Source organism: Equus przewalskii, chromosome 20, assembly GCF_037783145.1.
Source record: "Equus przewalskii isolate Varuska chromosome 20, EquPr2, whole genome shotgun sequence".
In the NCBI taxonomy this organism is placed as follows: Eukaryota; Metazoa; Chordata; class Mammalia; order Perissodactyla; family Equidae; genus Equus; species Equus przewalskii.
In genome coordinates, this window is record NC_091850.1 from 1,742,623 (window position 1) to 1,766,898 (window position 24,276).

The 24,276-nt window shown below is 57.6% G+C and overlaps 2 protein-coding genes across 14 annotated transcripts in view; one reads left to right on the top strand and one right to left on the bottom strand.

Annotated features, from left to right (window-relative positions):
• Positions 1-7,205, top strand: part of C20H19orf44 (chromosome 20 C19orf44 homolog) — a 16,978-nt gene extending 9,773 nt beyond the window's left edge. For 2 of the 12 annotated variants that reach the window (XM_070586491.1, XM_070586489.1), the window contains exons 6-9: positions 439-531; positions 2,180-2,346; positions 3,919-4,000; positions 6,628-7,205. In XM_070586491.1, the coding sequence (XP_070442592.1) occupies positions 439-531; positions 2,180-2,346; positions 3,919-3,990 (332 nt within the window). In that variant the 3' untranslated portion in view covers positions 3,991-4,000; positions 6,628-7,205. Of the gene's footprint in view, positions 1-435; positions 532-2,179; positions 4,544-6,627 lie in introns of those variants that run through there. The other 10 variants (XM_070586487.1, XM_070586496.1, XM_070586493.1 and 7 more) reach the window with 6 other exon arrangements.
• On the bottom strand, positions 4,486-23,486 carry CHERP (calcium homeostasis endoplasmic reticulum protein). Of its 2 annotated transcripts, none has more exons than XM_070586482.1 (17): positions 22,766-23,486; positions 22,284-22,457; positions 18,264-18,448; positions 17,035-17,172; positions 16,604-16,755; positions 14,814-14,925; positions 14,645-14,734; positions 13,122-13,374; positions 12,169-12,344; positions 9,930-10,365; positions 9,574-9,812; positions 8,308-8,441; positions 7,473-7,559; positions 6,900-7,043; positions 6,691-6,807; positions 6,110-6,204; positions 4,486-5,835 (listed from the first exon to the last, which is right to left on the bottom strand). In XM_070586482.1, the coding sequence occupies exons 1-17, from the start codon at positions 22,788-22,790 to the stop codon at positions 5,642-5,644; spliced, it is 2,751 nt and encodes a 916-aa protein (XP_070442583.1). In that variant the 5' UTR covers positions 22,791-23,486; the 3' UTR covers positions 4,486-5,641. The 2 variants fall into 2 exon arrangements, with proteins under 2 accessions (XP_070442583.1, XP_070442584.1); XM_070586483.1 differs by having other exon boundaries at positions 14,814-14,958; positions 22,766-22,949.
• Between the last annotated feature and the right edge of the window lie 790 nt (positions 23,487-24,276).

The window sequence follows — 24,276 nt, forward strand, 5'->3', positions numbered from 1 at the left end:
GCAATTTAAAGAGGTGCTTTTGTAAAATGTGGGCAATGCCATGTTCCTAGACTAGGCCTGACACTGAAGGGAGAGAGCAGAAAGGCAGCCTGGAGAAACCCGCTCGTTAGAGTCCAGGGGACATTCCAAAGCCCACAGGTGGCCCCATAGAAAGAAGGCAGAGGGAGGGGAGGGCACGAGGCCACGGTCACCAGCCCCTGTGAGCTGCAGTGACTGCTTTGGCCACCTCGACTGACTTGAATATTGAACCAGGAGAACCTACCAGAAAGGCAGAGGCAGGTTTGGGGAAATTTTTAAAGGGAACAAGGTTAAAAGAGCAAGAAAGATGGCCATCACGTTCAGAATTCCCGTAGCTTATTGCAGCGTCGTGTCTGTCGACGAGAAAGTCTCGCTCGGCATCCTAGCCACTCACCGCCCCCCTTGTCCTTGGGACAGCAGCTGGCATGGCGGCCATCCGACCAGCCCTGGGAGGCGCCTACGTGGACCCTGCGCCTATCGCCAGTCACGTCGTGAGTGCAGACGCCATAGAAGGTAACAGCCCAGCTCGGCGGGTCCTTGTGGTGCAGTAGGCACATTTTCCTTGTGACTTCCCGCTCGTCCTTGGAGGGGTGGCGCCCCATTAGTGCTGGGTTCTGGGAATCTGTTGGCGGGATCACAGCCATGGACAACTGCCACAGTTCCTAGGACCCTGGACGACAGAGTGTCCGAGAACCTTCAGTCTGTCTTAGGAGAGGCCAGCAGTATTGGACAGATCGGGAAGGTTCTGAGTGACACACCTGGAAGCCCTCCGGCCCAACAGGGCTGTCTGATTGTGTGTGTTCCCCCTTGAGCCTTTTTATCTAGAACCCATGGTGGTTTTCCCTGAAGACACGCAGCCAGGACTGAGCGGCGGCCAGCCGGGTGGACACGGCCCTGGCTTCCTTGAGAGTCTGGGGGAGTCTTGGGGCCCTAGGGAGGTGTAGCCTGGCCTGCGGCAGGAGGAAGGTGCCCGACAGCCACGTAGACTGTGCCAGGTCCCTGTGGGGACGCTGACGGCTTGCAGGACACAAGTGAGGGTCCATCTAGTACCTGCTTTATTTTCCTTTTTCAATTTTCTTAATATTTTTTAATAGACTAAGGAATTAAAATATACTGGTTACAACAAATGAAACGTTTACATGCTTTTAAGAAAAGATTTACTATTTTTTAATTTAATATTAACCTCCATGTTACCACATAGTCTCAGTAATACTCTTTTTTAAGTTGTTAAGTTTTTATTTTTAATTATATTTTTATTTAATTAAAAATTGTATTCCCAGGGGCCAGCCTGGTGGCATAACAGTTAGGTTTGCACATTTCACTTTGGTGGCCCAGGGTTCTCTGGTTCAGATCCTGGGCGCAGACCTACGCACCACTTGTCAAGCCATGCTGTGACAGGCGTCCTACATATAAAATGGAGGAAGATGGGCACAGATGTTATTAGCTCAGGGCCAGTCTTCCTCAGCAAAAATAAAAAATAAAAAATTAAAAAATTCTAATTATATTTTTAATTATTTTAATTATATATTTAAAATGCACAATATAAAATTTGCTCTCCTCCCTGGTTTTTTAAAAAATTTTTTTGGTGAGGAAGATTGGCCCTGAGCTAACATCTGTGCCAATCTTCCTCTATTTCGTATGTGGGATGCCGCCACAGCATGGCTTGATGAGCCGTGTGTAGGTCTGTGCCCGAGATCTGAACCCATGAACCCGGGGCCACTGAGGCAGAGCACATGAACTTAACCGATACGCCTCCAGGCTGGCGCCGCTTCCTCCCCGTTTTTAAGTTCAGTAGTGTTCACTGGATTCACTTTGTGCAGCTGCACAATTGGGTGCCACTTTACTAGACTCCTTTCTCTGTGTGGGCTGTTGAGGTTGACTTCCGTTTCTGCCTGGGAGCCGAGCCTCCTACCTGGGCAGCTCTGGAGGGTCACCCGTGAGTGAGTCAGAGGAAAGCAGTTCATTTCCTATAGAGACCAGACAGAATGCAATAGGCGAGGTCTCCACCACTTCCAAGGGCAGCCGCACTTCCCAAAAGTATCCTGACATAGCCGAGGGAGTGGGGGCTACAGAGCCCGGGGGCCCAGAGTGTCTGGCACTGGTGGGGTGAGGGTCCTGGTGGGGTCCCGGGGCCCGCCAAGTGACACAGTGCCGGGTGCAGCCCTGACAGCTTACAGCCCGGCCGTGTTTGCACTCCACGACCTGCTCAAGCAGCAGCTCAGCCTGACGCAGCAGTTCGTGGAGGCCAGCCGGCACCTGCACGGGTCCCTCCTGCAGTCCCTGGACCGAGACTCGTTCCACTACCACACCCTGGAGGAAACCAAAGAGGTGACGGCCGACCCGGGAGGGGGGCGGGGCTCAGGGCCAGGCCTCGGCCAGGGCAGCAGGGACATGGCGGCCCGGTCACCTTCGTCCTCGCAGAAGGAGCCTTGTTTCCTCCTCGTGCAGAGAAGAGGTGGTACGGCTGAGGGCACTGAGAGCCAGCCTGGCCAGGCAGAAGCTGGCTCAGCTTGTGTGACCTCAGACCAATGGTGGCCTCCTTGGTGAGGGTCTTGTCCCTTCACAGACCCTTCCCAAGTGCCATCCAGCAGGGGCTTCTCTCCTCAGTACAAGGGCCGAAACTTAAGGAATGTTACACTTCTCTTTTTCCCTCCAAAAATTTAATTTTTGTCTGATTACAAAAGATACGTTATTTTATAAAAATCTTGTTACAGAAATATGTAACTTAAGTCCTCCATAATTTCAGAGATAACTGTTACCAATCTTAATATATACTCTTTAGATTTTTATGTAAAATATGAACTGTATTATGTAGATGTACATATATGTACATTATATACAATATTACATATTGTATATATTTATACAGTGTATAAAATATATATTACAATGTAATAGGTATAACGTGTAATAGTATTATGTATGTTTCTTTATAGAAATGGCATCATACTATATGAACTGTTCTGCTTGGTGATTTTTTTTTTCATTTTATCTACAAGTATTTCTAAAGAATAAGGACTTCTAAAAAATTCACGGACACCACCATTACCATACTAAGACCACATGCACTCTCCTGCATGTCCGTGCATATCCAGTGTGATTTCCACTTTTCGCATGAAACTTGTCCATTCTGTTCCGGTTTTCTCCTCAGGATCCAGACAAAGCCCGTCTGTACACGGATTGCTGGGTGGCTCTTTAGCCTCCTCCTGGGGCAGCGGTTCTCGGCCTGAGCGGCGTCAGACCTGCGGGGCCTGGGCCCACTGGGCTCTGTCGGCAGCAGGGTGTGCCTGGGAGCGGGTGTTTCTCCCATGGGCCCACTGGGGACCCACTTTGAGAACCACTGCGCTGCAGGTGTCCCCATCCCCATCTCTTTCTTGTTTCCTTGCAGTTTGCTGAAGAAAACAGGTTGTTTATCTGACAGTTTCCCCCATTCTGGACTTTGCTGGCTGCACCCCTGTGGGCTCCTTGTTCCCACTAGATGAACATCAGTTGATGGATGCTGGCTGAAGGGACCTGACCACGTCACCTGCCTACAGCCCACCAAGGCTCCCCACTGTCTGCTACGGGCCCACGTCCTGAGAGTGGCTCCCAGGCCCTCCTCCCGGACGGTGCACTCTAAGGGCACCCCTGGTAGCCCCGTCCACCAGCCCCACGTGATGGCAGCCACTCTTCCCTTTCGGACTCATCAGGGCTCACCCCTTGCAGGGCACCCTGCTGGGGCCTGCCGCATTCACCTCTCCTCTTCTGTTCCCACAGCATTGTCACCTGGCATCCTGTCATTTTACTTTTCTGTAGCCCAACTGGGAGCTGCTGGGGATGGGTGCCGTCTCCAGCACCCAAAGCCTCAGGAGACTGAGGCAGTGGTGGTGGTGACGTGTCTGTCTGTCCTCTGCCCCACAGTACATCAGGCGGCACAGGCCCGCCCCGCTGACCATGGAGGACGCTCTGGAGGAGGTGAGGAAGGAGCCGTGAGCACCAGCAGGTGAGGCTACACTCCTGGGTCTGATCTGGAGAGCTGGTTGGGTACACTGGCCGTGACACTCATGCATCAGTTTCCGGGTGACATTCAGTGGTGGGGCAGGTGGCACCCAGGACTCACTCAAGCAGAATCTCAGCTCCAGCCTTTTCTGGCTGAGCGACTGACCCTCCCAGTCCCTGTCCTGAGAGGACGCCCCACAGGCCAGGGGAAGTGGAGCGGAGGAGCACGCTCACAGCACAGGGCAGGACGGAGGAAGCCAGCCTGTCTGGAGCCCCACGGAGCGGCTCCACCTGGCCGAGTGCTGCCTTCCCTCTGAGCTGAGCTAGATAGGGGATGAGGACCCAGGGCCAGGTCCCCATGCTGGGAACTCTGTGTGAGACGCCAGGGCAGAGCTTCTGACCCAGCTCCATGACTCAATTCTGCGCTCAGGACACACTGCCTCCCTGCTCGGCCCAGCACACCTCTGACTTAAAGACACAGAGAAAAGGTCTTTAAAAAAAGTCTTTATTTGAAGGCAAAACAGTAAAATCCACAAGAAATTGTTAACAGCACGTGTTTACATTTATCCTGAATCCGACACATTTGAACAATTCACAGCTACAGGAAATCTAGAACAAAATCAAATATTTTATCACATCAGGTTGAAAAGTTGGAGAGGATTCTGCATCTTATTGAAAAGAATTTTTCAAAAATGTTTCTGTACAAATGGCACCGCACCAACTGCCCGAGGCTGCCCAGGGGCTCCTCCAGGCTTCACTGCCCCGGGGCGGGGGGGTGGCAGAGGAAAGGACGGAGCAGGCGGCAGGGCGGGCCCCCTGGAGCTGCCTGGGCCGCCGCACAGAGTGCTGGTGCTGGGGCTCCTCCTCGTGGAGACACCAGGGACCGATGCTCCAAGGATGGTGTTCCGTGACCTGAAGACGCCTCAGATCATTCTCCTCAGAGCCTTCTGTGTCTGCAGACACTAGCAAATGGCTAACATTCGAAAAAATACTCAAACATCTAGAAGAACCGCACTAAGGGCCAGTTTGTCTCAGAGGAATCAGCTTTCAAATGATCTCCCGAGGATCCTCTTAGATCACTATTCTTTTCTCTAAAACTAAACCATTTGGAGTAAAAATGAAAACCCTGTTTAACTTAGCAAATCAAAAAGATGCTCTTCCATCTTTAAAGAGTGAGGAGTATGAGCGCCTGCTGAGCATTCCCAGGCTGCGGCCGCAGCGAGGGAGCAGGCAGAGCCGGCGCCTCTGCCCCGGGCCCGCCAGCCTGCCCACTCCGGGCTTCGCCTCCACACTCTGCAGATCTGCCAGGGGATGCAACACATCTGTTCCTTCCGAGTCACGAATCTTATCCAGGGGGTGGAGCCTCGTGTTTCTCACTTCACTGTCACAGGAAACGCGCTTGTGGCCGTGCTGGCTGGGGCTTCTCCTTGTGTGAATCTTGCTGCTCTGGCAGAGCTGTGTGCAGGGGGCTGGGGCCTCCACGCTGGGGAGCACGGCACTGTCACTAAGCATGCTGCAGTTGTCTTCTCTTCTCTCACTCCCCCAAGATGGAGACTGTGTGAGGACCGAGCTGTCCCTACCAGCTTCCGCGCCAATAAGCCAGGAGGGTGCCGTGGCTGCCGGCCGGCTCCTGGCCTGGGCGCGCCTACTTGCACTCGTCCCTGGCCTTCATGCGGGCAATGAAGGAGTAGCTCTTGTTCCTGCGGTAGTTCTCATAGGGGTCGTCCAGGGCCACCCCCACGCCCTTGTACTGGTCCCACTTATCCCGGACATCCCCGCCCTTGATGGGGTCCTGGATCCCTTGTTCTTTCACGCCAAGGCCGCCAGATCCACTCCAGCCTTAAGAAGAAAGAGGGACAAGTGGTTACAAGCCACAAAGGAGGCCAAAATGGTGCATTTACTCTAACTTAAGTCACATGGGAATGCATCTGGGGAGCTGAACACCATGCAGACGTGCAGGTTACAAACGTGAAACTGCCATGGTAAGAAGAGCGCGCAGCACCCGCTGCAGGCTCGCCCTGCGTGGAGTCCGGCAGTGAGAGGAACTCCTCTGCCTCCATCGCTGCCCAACCCCCAAAGCCCAGAGCGGGCGCTGTCTTCCCAGGAACCTTACCCATTTTCACCAGCATCTGATGTCCTTTGTTCTCTTCCCCGAGCCTGGAGTCAGGTATAGGAGGTGCTGAATTAGAACCCAGACCAGCCGAGGAACTAAAATTAAGACAGGTTACGTCTTTTACAAAAGAGCAGACACATTTATTGGAATGAACGTTAGAGGATTACAGCGTGTAGCTTATGTGAATGTTCGCCAGTGGAAGATGGACAGGCACACACACATTTCGAGTCTCTACCGTTCTTCTTTATCCTCTTCGCCAGCCAGGGAAGGGGGCTCCCTAAGATGATGCCCCTGCCCACACTGAGCAGCAAGGGCAGGTCACACCGACCCCCTAAGATGGTTAGGAACACAGAGCCCAGCCCCCGCCTCAGGCTTTACAACGTGACTGTAAGAAGGTAAGAACGCAGTGTGAGACGAGGTGCCACTGTCACTGCGCTAGTGCTTGGGGTCCCTGAGGTGCTGCCCCAGCATGGGCCACCATGAGCATGTCGTCTAATGACACGTTTCAACATTCACAGCAAAGCATCAGAGGGCTCCAGCGCTACCAGTGGGTCATTCGACAGTTAAGACAGAAATCTTACGGCGGGGTGGGGCTCCTGGACCTCGACCGGCGTCTCCTCCCTGGGGAGTACGACTTGGAGCGGGAGCGGGAGCGAGAACGGGAGCGGCTTCTCGAGGAGCGTGATCGGCTGCGGCTCCTGCGGGGCAAGGGGAGAGCACGGCGGGGTGGCCTCAGGGGTGGCGGGGTGGCCACAGGCCTCGAATCCCCAAGGGGCAGTGCCCTGCCTACCTGGAGCGCGAGCGGGAGTAGGAGCGGGAGCAGGAGCGCGACCTTGACCGTGAGTAGGAGCCAGATGACTTGGAGGACCTCGAGTTGGAGCGGGAGGAAGAGCGCCCTCGGCTTTTGGATCTGCTCCGAGACCTCGAGGGTCCGCTGCAGGGAGAGGCCTGGTGAGCTGAGCCGAGAGGAGCCGCCCCCGCCCCCGCCCCGGGTTTCTGGGAGACCCCAGGTGTGCATGGCCCCGTGCAGACTCGCCATTCACACCAGGGTATGCGTCCCTAAATAGCTGGCTGAATACAGACTTGGCAAACTGCACGCTCATGCTGGTGCTTTAAGTTTTAACTCAGACCTTGTGGGAAGCAGCTCTGAGCGGCTCGCTCGCCTTTATCACACAGTGCCAGACCCAGGATCCAGGCAGAGGCCAGAACTGACCGCCCTTTGCCCTTTGGGGCGTGACTTGACAGTGTCTGGTCGGCAAAGGCAGGGACCCCCTTAGCTGATTCCTGAGCAGACACAGCCAGGGAGGGACGCTGACCTCCACCCGACGGTCGGGGAGGGGCCGGTGCAGCACGGGGCCCTCACCTGTTCCTCTTCTCCTGGCCTTTCCTCCGCCGGGCCCGCATCTTTGCTCGGAAGAACTCGTAAAGGCCGTTCTGCTCCCAGCCTTCGCTGTAAGACAGGCATTCCTCGAGTGACTACGTGTGCCTCCCTCTGGCAGGGACCTTGTGAAAAGGTGGTCAGGAACAGACCCCACCCGACAAGCCCTCCTGAGCATAGCCTGCCCCTCCTCGTTCACTCAGGCCCTGAGCACGGGCCCCCACAGAAAGCACGAGGCAGTCACCCATGGCGCTGCTCTTTCTCAGGCGAGGAAGCAGAGGCTGGGATGTGAGACTGGCTCCACCCGGCTTCCAGGCCTTTTCCACACTGCTGTTTTAGGAAATAGCTGAGGGTCTCAGGACCTGTGGGCCTGGTAGCTGGGGGCAAGGAGCTCTGACTCACAGATGGGCAGGCCTGTGGCTCGGCACCAGACAAGAGGCAATTTTAGCTGGATTGGTGGTGAGGGGTTTGGAGGAGGGTCTCCGGGGAGGGACCCGTGACCAAGCCTGGTGTGTCCGGCAGCCAGCTGCTTCGGAAACATGCCCTGTCTGAGATGAGTCCTTGTTCCGACGTGTCCCGACTAGGAAAGCCCTTCTTCAAGGGCCACTATATATGGGCAACACATGTCGGGAGAATGGAACTGGGGTTTCTCCCGGAGACCGCCGTGCTTCCTCACCTGAGCCCACACCACCCCGAGCAGAGGGCCTGGCTGTTAAGTCTTCCTCGTGAAGCAAACTTGGGGAAGACAGGCCGGGAGGAGGACAGAGGCCGGCCCTCCGTCAGTCAGCAGCCCACGGCCCAGCGCCCCTGCGCCCCGTACCTGTTCCTGGGCCTGTCGTGGGAAGGAGGGCTATAGAAGGCCTCCACGGCTGCCAGCAGCCTCTCACTGGGCGGCATGGGGGGCGGGAGGCGGATGTCTTTAGGGTCCAAAGGCTTGTACTCATGGTCTTCCAGCTGCAGCAGAGAGAACAGCTGTCACCCTTGCCTTGCGTGAACCCCCCTTGGGCCCACCCCGGGGGCTGCGGGCCTGGGGGGCACACAGGACCTTGGTTGGGGGTTGGAGGTTGGGTGTTAGAGCTCCTCACCCTGCCCTTGCTGGGAAATCCCACCCTCTCACAGAGCTCAGCCACACCGTGATTCGGTTCCTACACGGGGTGGTTGAGAGCTCCTTTGAGGCAGATAAAAGCCACAGAGTTCTCTCTCCAGAAAACGCACACGAAGACCTGGCCTCAAGCTTAGGTGACAGAAGGACCCCTTGGTTTATTCACAGACACTCAGGATCCCCGGTGCCCTGCCTGCAGACAGCTGCTCTATGTGCCCGACTCGACCCAGGGCCCCGTTATCTCCCCTGCTGGCCTCTCCCCTGGTCAGAGCAGCCTCAGCCCAACCCAGGAGGCCCCTTCTCCAGGAACCAGCTCACCCTGCCATGCCCCTACTCTACTCTACTGCCCACCCTGGAAGCAGCCCCGCTGGCCCCTCTGCCTCCGTGCTGCCCTGGTGTGACCCTTCTCAACTTCCAGTCTGATGGTGTCCCAGAGGGGACGGGAAGTGGCAGTGACCAGCAGGGCTGGCATGGCCCCCAGAGACCAGGCCCACTCTCTTCTCATCTCATCTCTGGGGCAGCTCCCGCCCCCCCAAGCCTCGCTCACCCAGCTGTGCAGATGCTGTGTAGAGACCCCTGCCTCCCCTGCAGGCGCGGCTCAGAGGCTGCCCCTTCTGAGAGGCCCCTCCACTGTCAGCCCCTGGACAGGGTGGCTTCCAAGGGCCAGCACCCAGAAGACCCCCACCTCACGCAGAGCCTGACAGCTCCTCAGGCTATAGAACTTGCAGCACCAGGAGGGAGGGATGGGGGAGCAGAGGGGATGTGGCCCTGGCTCACTGCCGCCTCAGAGACGGCGCCTGCGGGGAGGCTGGCTCAGGCGCCTCCTCCCTGGCTAGCTGGCCAAGGTCACTGCAGAGTGGGAGACGAGGGGAAGTGGCATTCCACAGCTGCTGGAAACAGGTTCTCCCCATGAGCCTCTCCTGCAGAGACGGAGGGGCCGGCACAGCGTGCTGCTGAGTGCGGCGCTCACCACGGTGACGTTACCTTCACGAGGGGGGCCATCAGCCCGGCAGGCAGGTCAAAGTAGGGCACGTTGGGGACCAAGCTGGGGTCATCGTGGTTGATGTGGGGAGGGCCCTGCCGCCGCATGTGGGGGGGCTGCCCATTGAAGCCGTGGGGAGGAGGGCCGAAGTCAGGGTGCTGGGGCCCACCCCAGGGCGGGTGCTCGTTGATCCCAGGATGAGGCATGCGGTGGCCAGGGTGGTGGTGAGGGGGTCCCATCTCTGCAAAACAGAAACCCGTCTCAGGCCTGCCAGGACGTGGTGGGCGGGCAGTGCCAGGGCTCAGCAGCGGTCTCCAAGGTGACAAGTGTGAGCGGGAAGGGGTGCCCGCGCACTCACCAGCAGGGAAGTCCCCCTGGGGGTAGTCGAAGCGGTGGGGGTAGGGGGGTCGCTCGAAGGGGTGCCGCGGGGGGAAGTCGTCCTGCATGAAGCGGGGGGGGAAGCGGTTGAAGTTGTGGGGGTGCGGCGGCTGGTTGAACTGTGGGTGCTGCTGGTGGGGCGGGAAGGGCCCGCGGAAGTGCGGCGGCCGCTGCATGCGGAAGGGCGGCTCTCGCTGGCCCCCGCCCCAGGGCGGCTGCTCGTGCTGGCTGTTCCAGGGGCCCTCAAACTGGCTGTTCCAGTTGGGGTCGGGCTGGCTGTTCCAAGGTGCGTCGCGCTGGCCGTTCCAGCCGGGGTCCCCACGCTGCTCACCCCACATGCCCTCGTGGCTGTTGTTCCAGGGTGGGCAGTGGGGCGGCCCGCCCTGGTGGTGCGGGTAAGGGGGCTGCTCAGGAGGCTGCAAGGCAAAGAGCAGAGGTGAGCCCCTCCTGAGGCCGGGCCCTGGAGGCTGACCGGTCCAGCTGGGCGCTGCCCTGAGCACATCATGGTGCCTCGTTCACTCTGACACGTGCAGGGGATGCTATGAGGGCTGGTACATCATGGGGCCCTCGTGTCCACGCAGACGACTGGAGTCCCAGCTGCTGCACCCACATCTCAGCTGAGGGCTTCCTCTGTGCCAGCATGCAGGATGGGGAGGTCCCAAGTGCCAGGGACCTAAACAGCCCTGCCCCAGAGCCCTCAGTGGATGGCGCAGAGGCGCACCTCCACGGCTTCCAGGATGCACGGAGCTGCTGAGCCCCAGGGGCCATGGCGGACCCCAACCCTGACGACACCCCCTTTGCTGGCCACTCTCACTTCCCCTCCCCTGTGCTGTCTCCTGAGGTCACCTCCCACATAAACCACTCGCGCTCAAATCCTTGTCTCACGGTCTCCTCCTGGGCCCACACCAGGAAAAGTCTTTCTGTAGGTTGAAGACAACGTAAGTTCTGGATCTCACCAGCCACTCTCAAGACTTACAGCCTTCAGGATTGTGGCCCAAACTCAGGGCCTGGCTGGGAGCACCCGTGAGACCGAGCAGAGGGCTCGCCTCTAGGCCACGGCTGGTTAGCTCTGCTGACAGCTACCACAGAGGCTGGCCCAGGTCACCACACTCTCAGGTCTTTCAAGAGAAGCCAGAAAGCCACATTTTAAATAAGGCAACTATTTCAAACTCTGTAAGACACCACGTGGGCAGGCCAGGCCAAGTGCACTGCCAGGCTGCGGTTTCCGACTGGACTGTTGCCCCAGGGCAGACCTTCAGTGAGGGGGCCCCATTGCCAAGAGTCTGACTTTCTAGTCCCCAAGGACTGGGCCAGGACACACGAGGGACCCCAGAAAATGGGGATGGGAACTGCTCCTGCATCAGAAAGCACCCCCAGAACGCCCCACACCATACCAGCTCACAGCCAGCGCTGAGGCGGGAGCTGTCTTTAAGGGGACGTCCTATCTTTCATAAAGTTAAACCTCGTGCCCTGAAGCTGAGGGGAGAGTGGGGGGACTCAAAGCCACGACCCCTACTTGTTGGCCCAGAGATGTCTTTCCATCCTGACGTCCCTCCCCTCATGGTCACCTGGGAGGGCCATGTCCACCCTGCCCTGTGGAGGAGAACGCAGATGCCTGGGAAAGTCCGGGGCTGGACACAAGGCTCTGTCCAAGCAGATCCAGTGGCTGGAGAGCAAGCTGCAGGTGCCTCCCAGCCCTACTATGCTGGATCAGATGAGCTGTGCTGTGGTCTAGAAGTTTCCAATCCCAAGGAACTGGGGAGTGAGCAGCATCTTGGCCCCAAATAATGCCACCAGCCTCACATTTCTGACTCCCCTTCCTTATGAAAGCACTGAGTTCCTTCCAGGGTGACAAGAGGCTGACACTTTGCTCATCAGACCAATCCCAAAGGGAAACGAAACAGAAGACCTGGCTGAACTTGACCATGTGAAATTTCCCAGCACTCACAGGAAAAGGGGACCTACGTTATTACTGAGAAGGCCAGATAATCAAAGCGCCAGGGTGGGACACAGCTGCCTTTCTTGCTCTGCCCCGTTCCCACACCTCCAGAAGATGGCGCTCTCCCACTCTCTCCCAGCCTGGAGCCCGCTGCAGAAGCTGAAGTTTCCCAGGGAGCTGCTAAAAGCCCACCAACTTGCACAGGACTCCGCCCACCCGCCTGCCACCCCTTAAGCCCTAGCACACCCCACCTGCCTCTGCCACAAGTTTGAAGAAATACCTGCTGTTGGCCCCAAGGAGCAACGGGGTGAGGCTGGTCAAACCACGGGGGCTTGTTAGGTGGAATCTGGTCGTGAGGCCCGGGGCCACGGGGGCCAGTGGTGGCAGGGTCCTGAACCCCTCCTGAGGCGTCGTACTCAGAGGAGCCCGGCATCTGGATGGGGGGCTTGCTGTCATCTAGAGCCAGGAAGGAAAGGCAGTGAGCAGCCCCCTGGCAGTGGGGCACCGCCTGACGCAATCTTCAGCAACCACCCCGGGCCAGCCAGGGCTGGGCTTTATTTCCACATGACTCCCTGCTTCACGACCCCACTGAAAACTGTGATGGCCTCCAGGAAGGCAGCGGGAAGAGGAGGACTACCTCACACGGCACACACCCCCTCCTCGCAAACTTTTATAAGCAGCATCTTACTCTGCTTTGTTGACTTGAGTTTGCTGAAGACTCTTTATCAACACTCAGTTTTATTAAATACCTTTCTGTATCTAGTTGAAACATCCCTTCTCTCCATCTGATATGTATTTCATCAGCTTTTCTAGTGGTAAACCATCCTTACACATTCCTGGGACACGTCCCGTTTGGTCGTGATGCATTCTTAAAATACCTGCCTGCGTTCCATTTGGTAAGATTTTGTTCAGTATTCCCGCATCTTTGTTCAGAGGTGACACCAGATTACATCTTTGCTTCTTTGCGTGTCCTTGTCACCTGGTGTAAAGGTTACCCTAGTCTTGAGGAACGCCTTGGGCAGCCTTCCCCTCTATCTGTGCTCTCGAACACTTTGTATGGGAGCGAACTGTCTGAGCTCTAAGGGTCTCGTTACATTTACCTATAAAACCGCCTGCCCTGGTGCCTTCCACAGCTTAGGGTCTGGCCCCAGGACTGGGCCTGGGACTACAGAACCAGAGCCCGTCTCTGGGGGAGGAGGCTACTTCGGGGAGGGTACTGAGGGAGCTGCATACCCGGCTGGGTGGTTGGCGGGATGGCTGGGGCAGGCGTGGGTGCTGGGGGCGGGGCAGGTGGTGGTGGTGTGGCCTTGACTTCTGCTTCCATTTGTGGCATCTGGATCTGCTGCTGCTGCTGCTGCTGTTGCTGTTGCTGCTGGGCCAGGCTATTGACAAACTCCTCGTGCTGCGTCTTGAGGGTTTGGATCTGCTGCTGGAAGGCCAGCTGCACCGGCTGGACCACCGAGGAGTACTCGTTGATGAGCGTTGCCTGGCAGAGAGAGAAGAGCAACTGGCACTCAGGATGTGAGCCTTGGGTCCCACACCTTCTGGAGCAGCACAGGGACAGACGCCTGGAAAGCACCCAGGAAGTAGGGGCGCTGCCACAGGCAGCAAGGCCCAGGGGCCTGGAGCAGGTAGGCAACTGTTACATAAAATAGTCAGACCTTCTTGACTACCACAGAGCGTCCGAATCTAGCCAAAGACGTCAGTGCAGTTTAGAATTTCTCAGTAACAGGAATAAGCAATGACCTGGACGGCCACACAGATATAAAAAACACATCACTGACGAACTTTCTGGAACATGCTCACGGGGTGTGGTTTTGAGCAAATTACAACCTCGCTGAGCCTCAATTTCCTCACCTGTATAAGGGGACATGCCTTGGAGGATTTCAGAGAGAACTCAGTGATATAACACACAAAAGGGACTAATGGGAGGGAGCTCAGTAAACACGAGCAGCTATTGTGGACCAAAGGGAAAAAAGGAGTTTATGTCACTGTGGTGTGGCGGCACCCACTTTTATTTAACAACAAAAAAAATGGGTGAAATTCAGATAAAGCACGAGATGCACTTTCGTCATTTGCCTTTCTGAGCATGGCAGCTTCTCGCCTGTTGGGAGGTGGCATTTAGGACCACAGCAGAGGAACCGGTCAACAGAGAGCTCCTGGCATTCAATCAGACCTTTGCAAGGAGAGAGCTTCTGGCCCGATGGAGAACAGGGGTGCGAGCTGGGCTTGTTACTCCAGCAGCTGTGAATGGGTCACAGCACAGGTGACCAACGGCAGCCCGCCCCTCCCCACCGTGTGCCCCGTCCTCTGAGCAGACGCGCCTGAGAGAAGGCAGACCTGCACACAGGGAACACTGACTGTGCACCACAGGACAACCGAGGCGGCCTAGACTGCGTGGGGTCCCTCCTGCCTCCATCGTGGGGAAGCAGGCCTGCAAAGCCACAGCCGACGGGCCGAAGAACCTGCTGAGAGCAGGGCCTGAATTGGGCAGCCTGCTCACGAGGGCACCAGGAAAGAAACCTGACCACTCACCTAGGAGAGGCTACCGGGTACTGTGGACTCAGAGCCCAGCCTGCCTCCACTCATCACCATCCCAGAGGTCCCCTGGGAGCCCAGCTGGGAAAATGCCACCCGGGCTCGGATATTGCTACCCACCGCCAGCAGCTCCCAGCCCAGCGGGGGACAGAGACCCCTGACTTCTGGGAACATGCTGTGGCGGCAGCTGCCACACACTCTGGGCAGGTGGCACTCACCTGGTACTGGCCAAGCCCCAGGGCTGGGCTCTGTAACTGCTGGATGATGGAGTCGTCAAAATAGCCATTCTTCTCCCAGAGCTGCAGAAGCTGCACAGGGGGGAGGCCAGGTCAGGGGGAACAAGCGCCCCAGCCCACCCCTCTCCCCGGCCCTGGCTGCCCCACATACCCGGGCAATCTTCTGCTGCTTGTCCTCCTCTACAGCCAAGAAGCTGGTGCAGTAGATGGGCACCACGACCTTCTGCAGGGCGGCCAGCAGCTCCCTGGCCTGCTTGCGCTGGCTGTGAGGGAGAGACCTTCCGCGCGTCAGGGCCCTGGGGCGGGACCCGGCCACGCGCCCGTTACCATTGCGGCTCCAGCCACAGCAGCCTCTGCCTTCTTGGGAAATGGGCCCCCAACCCGGCCAGGATGAGGGCTGAGCTCCCCCTAAGACCTGTGTGGCACCTGGGCCCGAGTGGCAGATGGACAGCAGTGAGAGGAGGGAAAGAACACAGCCTGGGGACCTTCAGGGCTAAGTCTGTCATCCTAGTCTCCTCGTCAGTTCCCTCCCAGGGTGGCGTGGATGGACAGCCATGGCACCTCTAAGAACCCAGGCTGTCCACAAAGGGTGGGCCAGAGCTGCTGTGGGCTCAGGGCCTTGTCCCCACCACCTTGCTCAGTACTGTCAACCACAACACATAGGGAAACCTGGGCTTGGGCACCATCCTTCAGGAGGCAGAGGGAACATGTGGGTACCCCAGGCATCCAGGGACCTGATGCTCGGTGGGTGAGACCGCCTGCCCCACATCCTCTTGGGGGTACTCTATGCATAACTGGGTGTGGAGGCCCCTGGGGCTGTGCAACGAGGTGGCACGGGGCCCCCAGTGTGGCGGTGGCAGAGCCCAGATGGCACATCTGCTGCCTCCCAGGGGAAGCCACGGGGCAGCCGTCAAGCGGCTCTACCTCCTCCCAGTGCCGAGCTCACCAGAGGGACCTCAGAGAGAGGAAAGAGGGCCTGGGACCAGGAAGCCGGTCAGGGGAGGGAGGGCAGTCCAGGCGGGAGGACAGGGCGGGCAGCATGGGGCTGCTGGACAGAGCAGAGCTCAAGAAGAGCACGGCTGGAGAACGGCCAGAAACAGGGCTGTCTCTGCAGAGCTGCCCTGGAGTCAGCGGAGCAGGTGGTGGAAGCAGGAGGGCAGAGAAGGTTCCGAGAGGGTGCTGGTTTCCGACAGCAGAGAAACGAGGGGATGATGATGCAGGGAGCGGCTGTGTGGCACAGGAAACAGGGAGGGGTGGGGACCCAGGCTGCACGTGCGGCAGAAGATGGGATAAGACAGGGCCTGCAGCCAGGGCTGGGCTTAGCAGCGCACCTACTCACCGGCCCCTTCAGCCTGGCCAAGCTCAAAGCCAAACGTAGCAGCCAGTCCCGCCTCCTGCACACTAGCCTCACGACGACGTACGCTCCTGCCCGTCCCTCCCACCTGGTTGCCTAAGTTCCCTTTGTCATAAGGCCAGAGAGACTGCGCAGAAGTAAACGCCAGATTGGCCTTAGGGAGGGCTGTGTGCGGGGGCTGGTAGTCTCTACAGGGTGGGACAGAGGATCAGCAAAGGGGACCTCGTGGGAGGGACCTTGAAGCAGAGCAGTCAAATGACAGGCATTTGTGTGCGTGCATGTAGATCAGCGAAGGGGAGTTGGCAGCCCCCCGCAGAGAGGCTGAAAGACACCCACAAGCTGCCCCAAGGAGAGCAAGGAGCCAGGGGACAGTGCCCCAGGTGAGGTGAGGGGTCTGGGACAGGCGGCGAGGCCTGGGGGATGGGGTGTCCTCCAGAAGCAGGGCTCGTGACTCAGACTGACCCTCCCTCAGGGTCTTTGGACAAGTGACCCCAGTCCCAGGCCAGGCCAAGCTGCCGAGTGCAGAGCAGTGGCCCCAGAGAGGGCCAGAGGCGCAGGAGGGAAGCCAGAGCCTGGCGGGCCCTCACCAGTGGTGCAGGACGTCATTGATGAGATAGATGAGGTGCAGTCGCAGCTCGAAGTGTGCCCCATCAGCCGTGATGCGGTTCCGGAGGTGGCCTGCCATCAGCTCGCAGTGTGGCGGGGACTTGGCGTTGCTGAACATCCAGTTCTTCCCGGCCTGCAACAGCCAGGCAGACAGTGAGCAGGGCTGGGCTCCCCCAGGCCAGAGAGTGTGCAGGCGCCCTGGAAGGTCAGGGCGCACCCTGAGGGCTTGGCTGCTTGCTTTGGCCTCTCCCTGCTTTCCTTCTCCCTCTCAGATAGGCTCAAGAGGGAAGGGAACAGGCAGACAGGGCGCTCCTAGAGCAGTCCTGGCCCCGACAGGTGTGGCAGGCTCCCACCTCATCAGGAGCACCAGGTTCTGGGAGAACCCCCCGACCTCATCCCCACCTGGCCTCACCGAGATGGCATCTTTGGTGCATGTGTCAATGATGGGCTGCAGCAGGTTGTCAAACTCATTCATGTCCAGCTGGGTCTCCTCCAGGAGCTTTTGCATCTGCTGCTCCACTGCGTGGGCCACGGCTGCTGTCACCTGCTCCTGGGAGGCCAGGCGGGCCCGAGACTGCGTGAGGAGGGACCTCCCAGCCTGGCCCATCAGTGCCCCACCCCTAGTACCAGGAGGCCCCGTCCTGCACACCTACAGCCCCCCAGACACACATCTGGGACAGACACAGCCACGGCGGGCAGAGCGGGCGGAGGATAAAGCAAGAGGAGACATAGTGAAAGGTGATGTCTGCCCCCAAGGTGACAGGCAGAAAGATTAAGACCCAGAGGAACAAGGAACTTTTTAAATCAATTCAACAAAAAAAGAAAAAACGAGTGATAGGTGTGAACAGACATACAAATGGTCACTAGTCAAGTGACAGGAGAGCCACCTCAATAGCAATTAGGGATTGCTAAAATGCGAGGTTTTCGCCCATTAGATTGGCCAACCGAGACATGGCTGAGCTCCAGCACTGCTGTGGGACAGGCAGTCAGCTCACGGCTGGCCGGGGCTGGACAGCCCAGTCTGTGATGCGCTCCATACGGAAACTGGCGTGAATGTTCTGGAATGTTTGGTTTTCAGCAATGTGACAGTAATCTTACATCTGGAATCTAGTAATAAAACTGGGGCCGGGGTTTTGGATGCCTTATTATCCATCACATTTTCCTGGCAATTCACTTGTATTTGGCCGAAGTACCAGACTGTGAAGCATCAGGACAAAAGGGTCCTTCCCAACGAAAGCTTGGGTGACCTAGCTAGCAGGAGCTGGTGCCAACGGTACCAGAGGCCACCTGGCAGCCTCTGCCACACAATTTCTACGAGCAGTCCCACTTGTAGGTGTCCACCGCAGCATGACAGGCCAAGAGCTTGTGCGATGACTTCACTGGAATGAGAAGCAACCTCAGCATCGGGTGTCAGAGGTCGAGCTAAACACACCACGGGTGGTAGCAGCACTGTGTGACAGCGGCTGACGCGCACTGAGCCCCGGGCAATAGGGCAGCCCCGTCCTCAGCACTGACACGTGCTAATGAGCCCTCCTGACAGCTATTACTAGTCCCGACGTACAGATGCAAAAAGCCAGGCATGGGATGAGCCCCAGGTAGCCACCTGAGGGCCAAGGGGGTGAAGCAGAGCTGGCCCCATACCTGTCTGAGGGCCAGCAGGTGCTGCTCCTGCTGCTGCAGGTTCCACTGGCTCTGCTGGATGAGCTCGTCCATGGACGGGGCGCCTTGGGCTGGCGGCATGGACGCAGCAGGGGCCAGCGGGGGCTGTGGCAGGGGTGGCAAGGCCGAGGTCGTCTCCAGTTCTGGGGCCTGCTGCTTACAGATGACTGATGGGAGAGGAGGAAAGATGGCCCCCATGAGGAGGTAGCCAGAGTCCAGATGTCCCCGACCAGCTGCCTCTGAGGCAGCTCCAAGTCACAGGGGCTCCCTCTGCCTACACTCACCACCCACAAGAGGACCTCTGTGCTGTGCTGTGGCCACCCCGGCCCTTCCCCATCCCTCTCTGAGCCCACCCCTCCTGGTCCGCCCTCTATGCCCACGCTGCCCTCAACGTGAAAAGGCCCTGCCCCCTTTCTGTGTTCCCACCCACTGCCTTCCACTTTCCTGTCTGTCTTTTCCTTGAAGACCCTCAGAACTGTCACCTCGCCACTCTCTAGCCCATTAGCCAGCCTTGCCCACTATCCTTCTGGCTCAGACCAAGCCCACCCCCTCCACCCTGTCCACCCCTCCCCAGGCCTGAACTGGTGCTGGACCCACACAAGGGCCACTGCTGGACAAACAGACCCTCTGCGAGCGTATCTCTCGTCCCGCAGCCTCCTCGGCAGCTATCTCTAACCTTTGCCTCTGTCCCCCAATCTATTCTTCACTTTCAAGACATCAAAGCCACTGGACCCCTGGCTGGCCGGCCAGCGAGCCCATGAGTCTGCAGCCCCACAGCAGGAGGACATCAGCTCTCGACAATTTCACAGCCAAGATTCATCTTCGGTTCTTCATCTTCCCCGTATCACAACTCACGGGAGTCTGGCTCTGCCCACCTACCCCTACTCCCAAGGCTGTTTTGGACACCCTTACTCAGCCGGTGGCCCTGTCTCAGGTCCTTGTCTCACTTAGCCTGTGTGGCTGGCCCCTTGGCCCCTTCTTCCTTCTCTGTCTGCAAAGGAGCCAGTATTAAGGGCTGAGGCAGTAAGTCCTCTTCTCTGTGCAAGGCCCCAGGGGGTGTGACATGCTCCTGCGGCTGCAGCTCTGATCTGCACTCTACAATTCCTAAATCCATCATCTTCATCCAGAATTCCTCAAGCTTTGGATCTGATTACAAACCAAACAGCCCACAGGCTTTCCACAGGCACCTCACACACGCACGCATCTCCTCTGGCCCCAGGCTCCACCCCCCCAGGACAGATCCCCTCCTTATCTCCATGGCTGGCACAGCTATGCCCACAGACCCAATCCAGGGGCCTAGAAGATCCACGCACTTCTCTCTTCCTTGCACGTCATGCTAATAAGTTGCCCCATGCTGTCAAGTCAGCCTCCTGGCTCGCACTTCAACTGTCACCACCATAACTCTGCTGTCACCTGCATCACCCTCAGAACTAGTCTCCCTGCATCCAGTCCTACCCCCTTCACCTCTCCTCTACAAGGCAACTGTAGTTGGCTGTTAGTGCTGAGTCAATTCCTACTCCTAGTGCCCCTATGGCCAGCAGAGCAGAACCCTGGCCAGACTGTGCGCCACCCTCTTGCCTTCCGGTGCTAAATCAGATATGCTCCGCTGCTACTCAAGAGGGTTTTTGTGGCCCATTTTTGGGAGATGGGTGGCCAGGTCCTTCTTCCTGGTCTTAGTCTGGAAGCTATGCTGAAACCTGTTCACCATGGGGGGCCCTACTTGTACTTGAAATCCCAGTGGCATAGCTTTCAGCATCACAGCAACACACAGCCTTCACAGTATGGCAACCGGCAGACGGGTGGTGGGGGTCCCTGACTGGGAAACGGACCCAGGCTGTGGTGGTGACAGTGCCAAATCTTAACCACCACACCACCGGGACTGTCCATAGGGCCGCTGCTCCAAGTGTGGTCTGAGGACCAGCTCCGGGTGATACCAAGACTAGATGAGTACAGAAAGGGTGGAGTGTTTTGGCACTTTTGTAGCAATTTCGTTAGCACGTGAAGTTCACAGTTCACATTTTCACTGTACTTTGCAAAAATGCACTTTACATAACAGACTGGAAATTTTAGAAAACAAAAACTAGTCCTTCACCAGAGGTTGTAAAGTGCCATTCTAAAACAGTTCTGGGAGTCAGTCTTCTCCAACTACCTGAGTGAAGGGCAGTTCACACAGTGGCTAATCCTACTCCAGAACACAGTCCAGAAACCCTTTAAGAGCTCCCCCACAACTTCGGGGAGAATTCCTAAGTACTTGGCAAGCCAGCCCTCTCCACTCTGCACCTGCACTTCTAGCCACTCCAAGAACCCCTCCTTCTCTGGGTTTCAGCCTCCCCAAGCTTTTGTCCCCTCCCCTCCCCAGCCCCTCCTAAAGCCCTTTCCTCTGCCTGAACACTTTCCTCAGTTTCCATCCAGCTAACTCTGACACATTCTTTATGCCACCCGAGACATCGTTACCTGTAGAAAGCATTTCCTGAGCCACAATCTTCCCCTGCTAGAAGCACCCCATCTTTTCTCAGTTGTCACACCAAGTCCCAAGCAGCCCCCGATTTCTGACCCTCCAGGGTGGGAGAGGGGTCCCCTCGCAGGGGGAGCAGCTCTGGCCTCATGGTCACTCGAGCCAAAGCACTGTCCTCCCCAACCTGGTTATGTCACCCTCATCAATATCCAACTGGTGCCTCAGTTCACAGATTCTACTCCTTAACCCCACCTGGCCCATGCCCACTCCTCTGACTCAACTCACTGCCCTAATTCAGACCTCACTACGAACTGCTCCTTCACCTGCTGGCCTGTGTTCATGCTCCCTCCAGCCTGTCCTTCACGGTGGCCACACGAACATGACCCACCTCTCCCTTGTTTCAGATTCTCTTGTGGCTTCCTAGTGCCATCAGCAAGGGTTTTAAAGTTGATGTGCTGGGGCTACGGAATGGCTGTTCTGGAAACACGTAAGTGCATATAATATCTTGCCTACAGTTTCAGGCAGCAGACCTTCCCACCCCCACCTCAAAGCTAAAACAGGCACCAGGAGAACCCCTGGACTGAGGGAGAAAACCCAAACTTCCCCCTAGCATTCAGCCCTTGTAGTTAAACCCTTCCGTTCTCTACACACGTTCTATGCTCCAGCCATGCTGGGCCTCTCATGGCTCCTCTCATGGGTACCTAAACACACTGTGCTCGTTCCAGCTACTGCACCTTTGCTGTGTCTTACAAACTCTTGATTCAACATCTACTATGTGCCAAGTAGTAAGGCACAACAGTGATCCAAACAAGGTGTGGTTGGCCTCAAGGAGCTTGTAGTCAAGGAAGCATTCACCTTTCAGTGCCCATTTATTTGGCAATCCCCTACTCGTCCAGTCAAACACATCTAAAAGCTAGGGGTTTGCTAGTGAACAAGACAGATGTGGGCTCTGCTCTCGGGAACCTTACCATCTGGTGACTATTTATTTATTATTTAAAGGCCAGGTGTGATTCCTAACCCCATCTTAAGCTTTTTGAAGGCAAGGGCAGAAGTCTGATGCCCAACTCAGTGAATATGGATAAACATCTGCCAAATACTAAAATCCAGAGAAACAATTCTTTTAAATCTGGACTGGAAGCATCTCAAATGCACATAAACCTTGCTCGACCCACAGAGACCCCACAAAGGGGGCTGGACAGTGCCTGTCCCGAGGGTCCCAGGTCGGTTTCTATCACTTTCTCTCTGGAAAACACTGAAGCAGTCATTCTACTTCTGCTGACCTCAACCATCATGTCTGAAAAACAAAAGAGGAATCTCTGATTTGGAGCCCAGAAGAAGGATCAATAACCTCGTTCTTCATTACACTGGGACCAGCAGCTGCTCGCTGCAGGGCCCTGGGAACAGCGGCAGAGATCACGAAGGCCGAGCTGCCCCATTTGCACAGAGAAAGAGCGTGCGACCCAAAAGAAGACAGTTTGCGGCAGAGCCCGAACTGGAATCAGAAAGGAATCGCTTAGGAGGCGGCCTGAGAGCTAGAGAGAACTCACGCTGCTGCTGCTCCAGCGCCAGCTTGCACTTGTAGTAACTGTAGAACTCGCCTCCAAACAGAAACGAGAATTTCGGGTTGTCCTTCTGCTTCTCCATCGTCATCTTCTCAAACTCGGGCCCATTGCGAGCCACGAACTGGGCCAGCTTGTCGATGACATTTCGCAGCTCCTGGTCTGGAGAACGGAGAAAAGGCCACGCGGGGCATCAGCGAGGACCGGCCCAATCTGGCGGCCCTGGTGCCCCAGCCCGCGTCCGCCATGCCAGGGTCCCTAGGGGTGGGCCCGGGAGAGGCCGCCCTAGTACGGGTCCCGATAGGGGCCACACACACGCCGGGGACGCGGGACCCGCGGGAGAGGCCGCAGGCGAATCCGGGAGGCCGAGCCCCGCCCCCTCCTAGGCCCGGGGACCCCAGGAGGCGGGACGGGCCAACAAGGGATTCCGAGGAGAGAGAAACGGTCCCCGGGCCCGGGCTGGGCCTCACCGTCGGGCGGCAGCGGCATCTCCATGGCTCCGGCCGTGGGGAACGTTCTCTGGCGCCTCACGATCGCCCACCAGCGCCGTCTGCGGAAGCCGGCCGGAAATGGCGCGAGAGAGCCGTTTACGGCCGGCCTCGCGGGCAGCTTCCGCCCGCCACTTACGGCCGTCTCCGGGAAACCCCGGAAGTGAGGGCAAGAGGAGGGCGGTAAGAAGCCGCGCGAGGCCAGGCGCGTCGGAGGGACCAGGGACAAGCACGCGCCGGGGCTTTACTGCGCATGCGCGGGTTGGGCGCTGTCGCGCGACGCCCGAGAACAGCCGTTAGCCACGGCGGGGGCGGCTTCCCAGCCTGTGTCTTCCAGGCCCGAGGGCTCTGCCCGCCGCTGTCTCCGCGGGACCAGGGGCCAGGGCAGTTCCTGCCCGGGTCGGGCCTGTGTTTCCTCCTCGCGCGGCTGCGGTGAGGGGACTACGAGGTGAGGTGCGTCCGGGAGGCTCCCGGGCTAGCCCGACGGGCTTGGCGGGGATGGCAGCGGGCTTACTGAGCTTGGGCAGGTCGGCCCGCTCGCTTTCTTTAGCTCGACCTGCGCTTTGGGAAGGAAGACTTGGGGTGGCGGACCCCTCCTCCGCCGGCCTCGGGCCGCGCCCCTTTGCGGTTCGCGCGGTTCCGTGCCTGCGAGCGCCGCGCCATCCTGGAAGGTGCAGCCCCGGAGCTTCCAGGATGGTGACGTGAACGCGCGCCGATGGTGGGAAAGAGCAGGCGCGGCGCACGTGGGAGAAACGCGGGCTGTGGACGCCCCCGCAGTCTGACCCTGTTGAGGTGACCACTTTCATCCTGGCTCTGCCTCCCTATTTTCCTTGTGCAAATAGATGCCCCTGTAGTTGAGATACATTTCTTTTTTTCTTGTTAGGAAGGGTTTCCATCTAACGCTTATGGATTGCCTCCTGTATGCCAGGTATCGCTCTGGACCAGGGGTTGGCAAACTTCTTCCACGAAGGGCCAGTGAGCAAATATTGTGGCCTGCGGGCCAAGAGGCAAAGTCGAGAATGTTATGTAGTTACTTATATAACCAAAGAGGAAAACGTCTATAATGGTCCTTGTTGGTGGAATTCAAACTGTTATAATCGAGTACAGTTTTTAAATTACAGCTGTACTAATGAGAAGAATGGAATGATTTGGGGGTTTCAAGTTAGTCTTTCCTGTCATGAGTTGCTTGTGAATGTTCACCTGTAAAGACCACTCTTGGTTCGCGAAAAGGCGGGCTGGATGTGGCATGTGGACTCGATGACGAACAAGTCATACCTAAGCTCTGCTCTCCTGAGCCCCCAGGCTGTGGGGGCAGAGATCCGTAAGCCGGTGAACAAACTTGTCATCACCAAGGTGTTGCTGAGGGAAAGAGCAGACAGCGTGCTGGAGGCCTTGGTGAGGGAGGAGGGCGGGGCCTGCCGAGAGGCTTGGCTGGGAGGGCCCTGGGAGGTGAGGTGTGCTGGAGATCGGGTCAGGAGCCAGCCATGTGAAGG

Coding starts and splice junctions, on each gene's coding strand:
- CHERP (XM_070586483.1), bottom strand. CDS start 22,790: ATGGAGATGCCGCTGCCGCCCGACG. Junction 18,449..22,283: donor GGCGCTGGAGCAGCAGCAGC/GTGAGTTCTCTC, acceptor CTCTCCCATCAG/TCATCTGTAAGCAGCAGGCC. Junction 17,173..18,263: donor ACCTGCTGGCCCTCAGACAG/GTATGGGGCCAG, acceptor CTGGCCTCCCAG/GAGCAGGTGACAGCAGCCGT.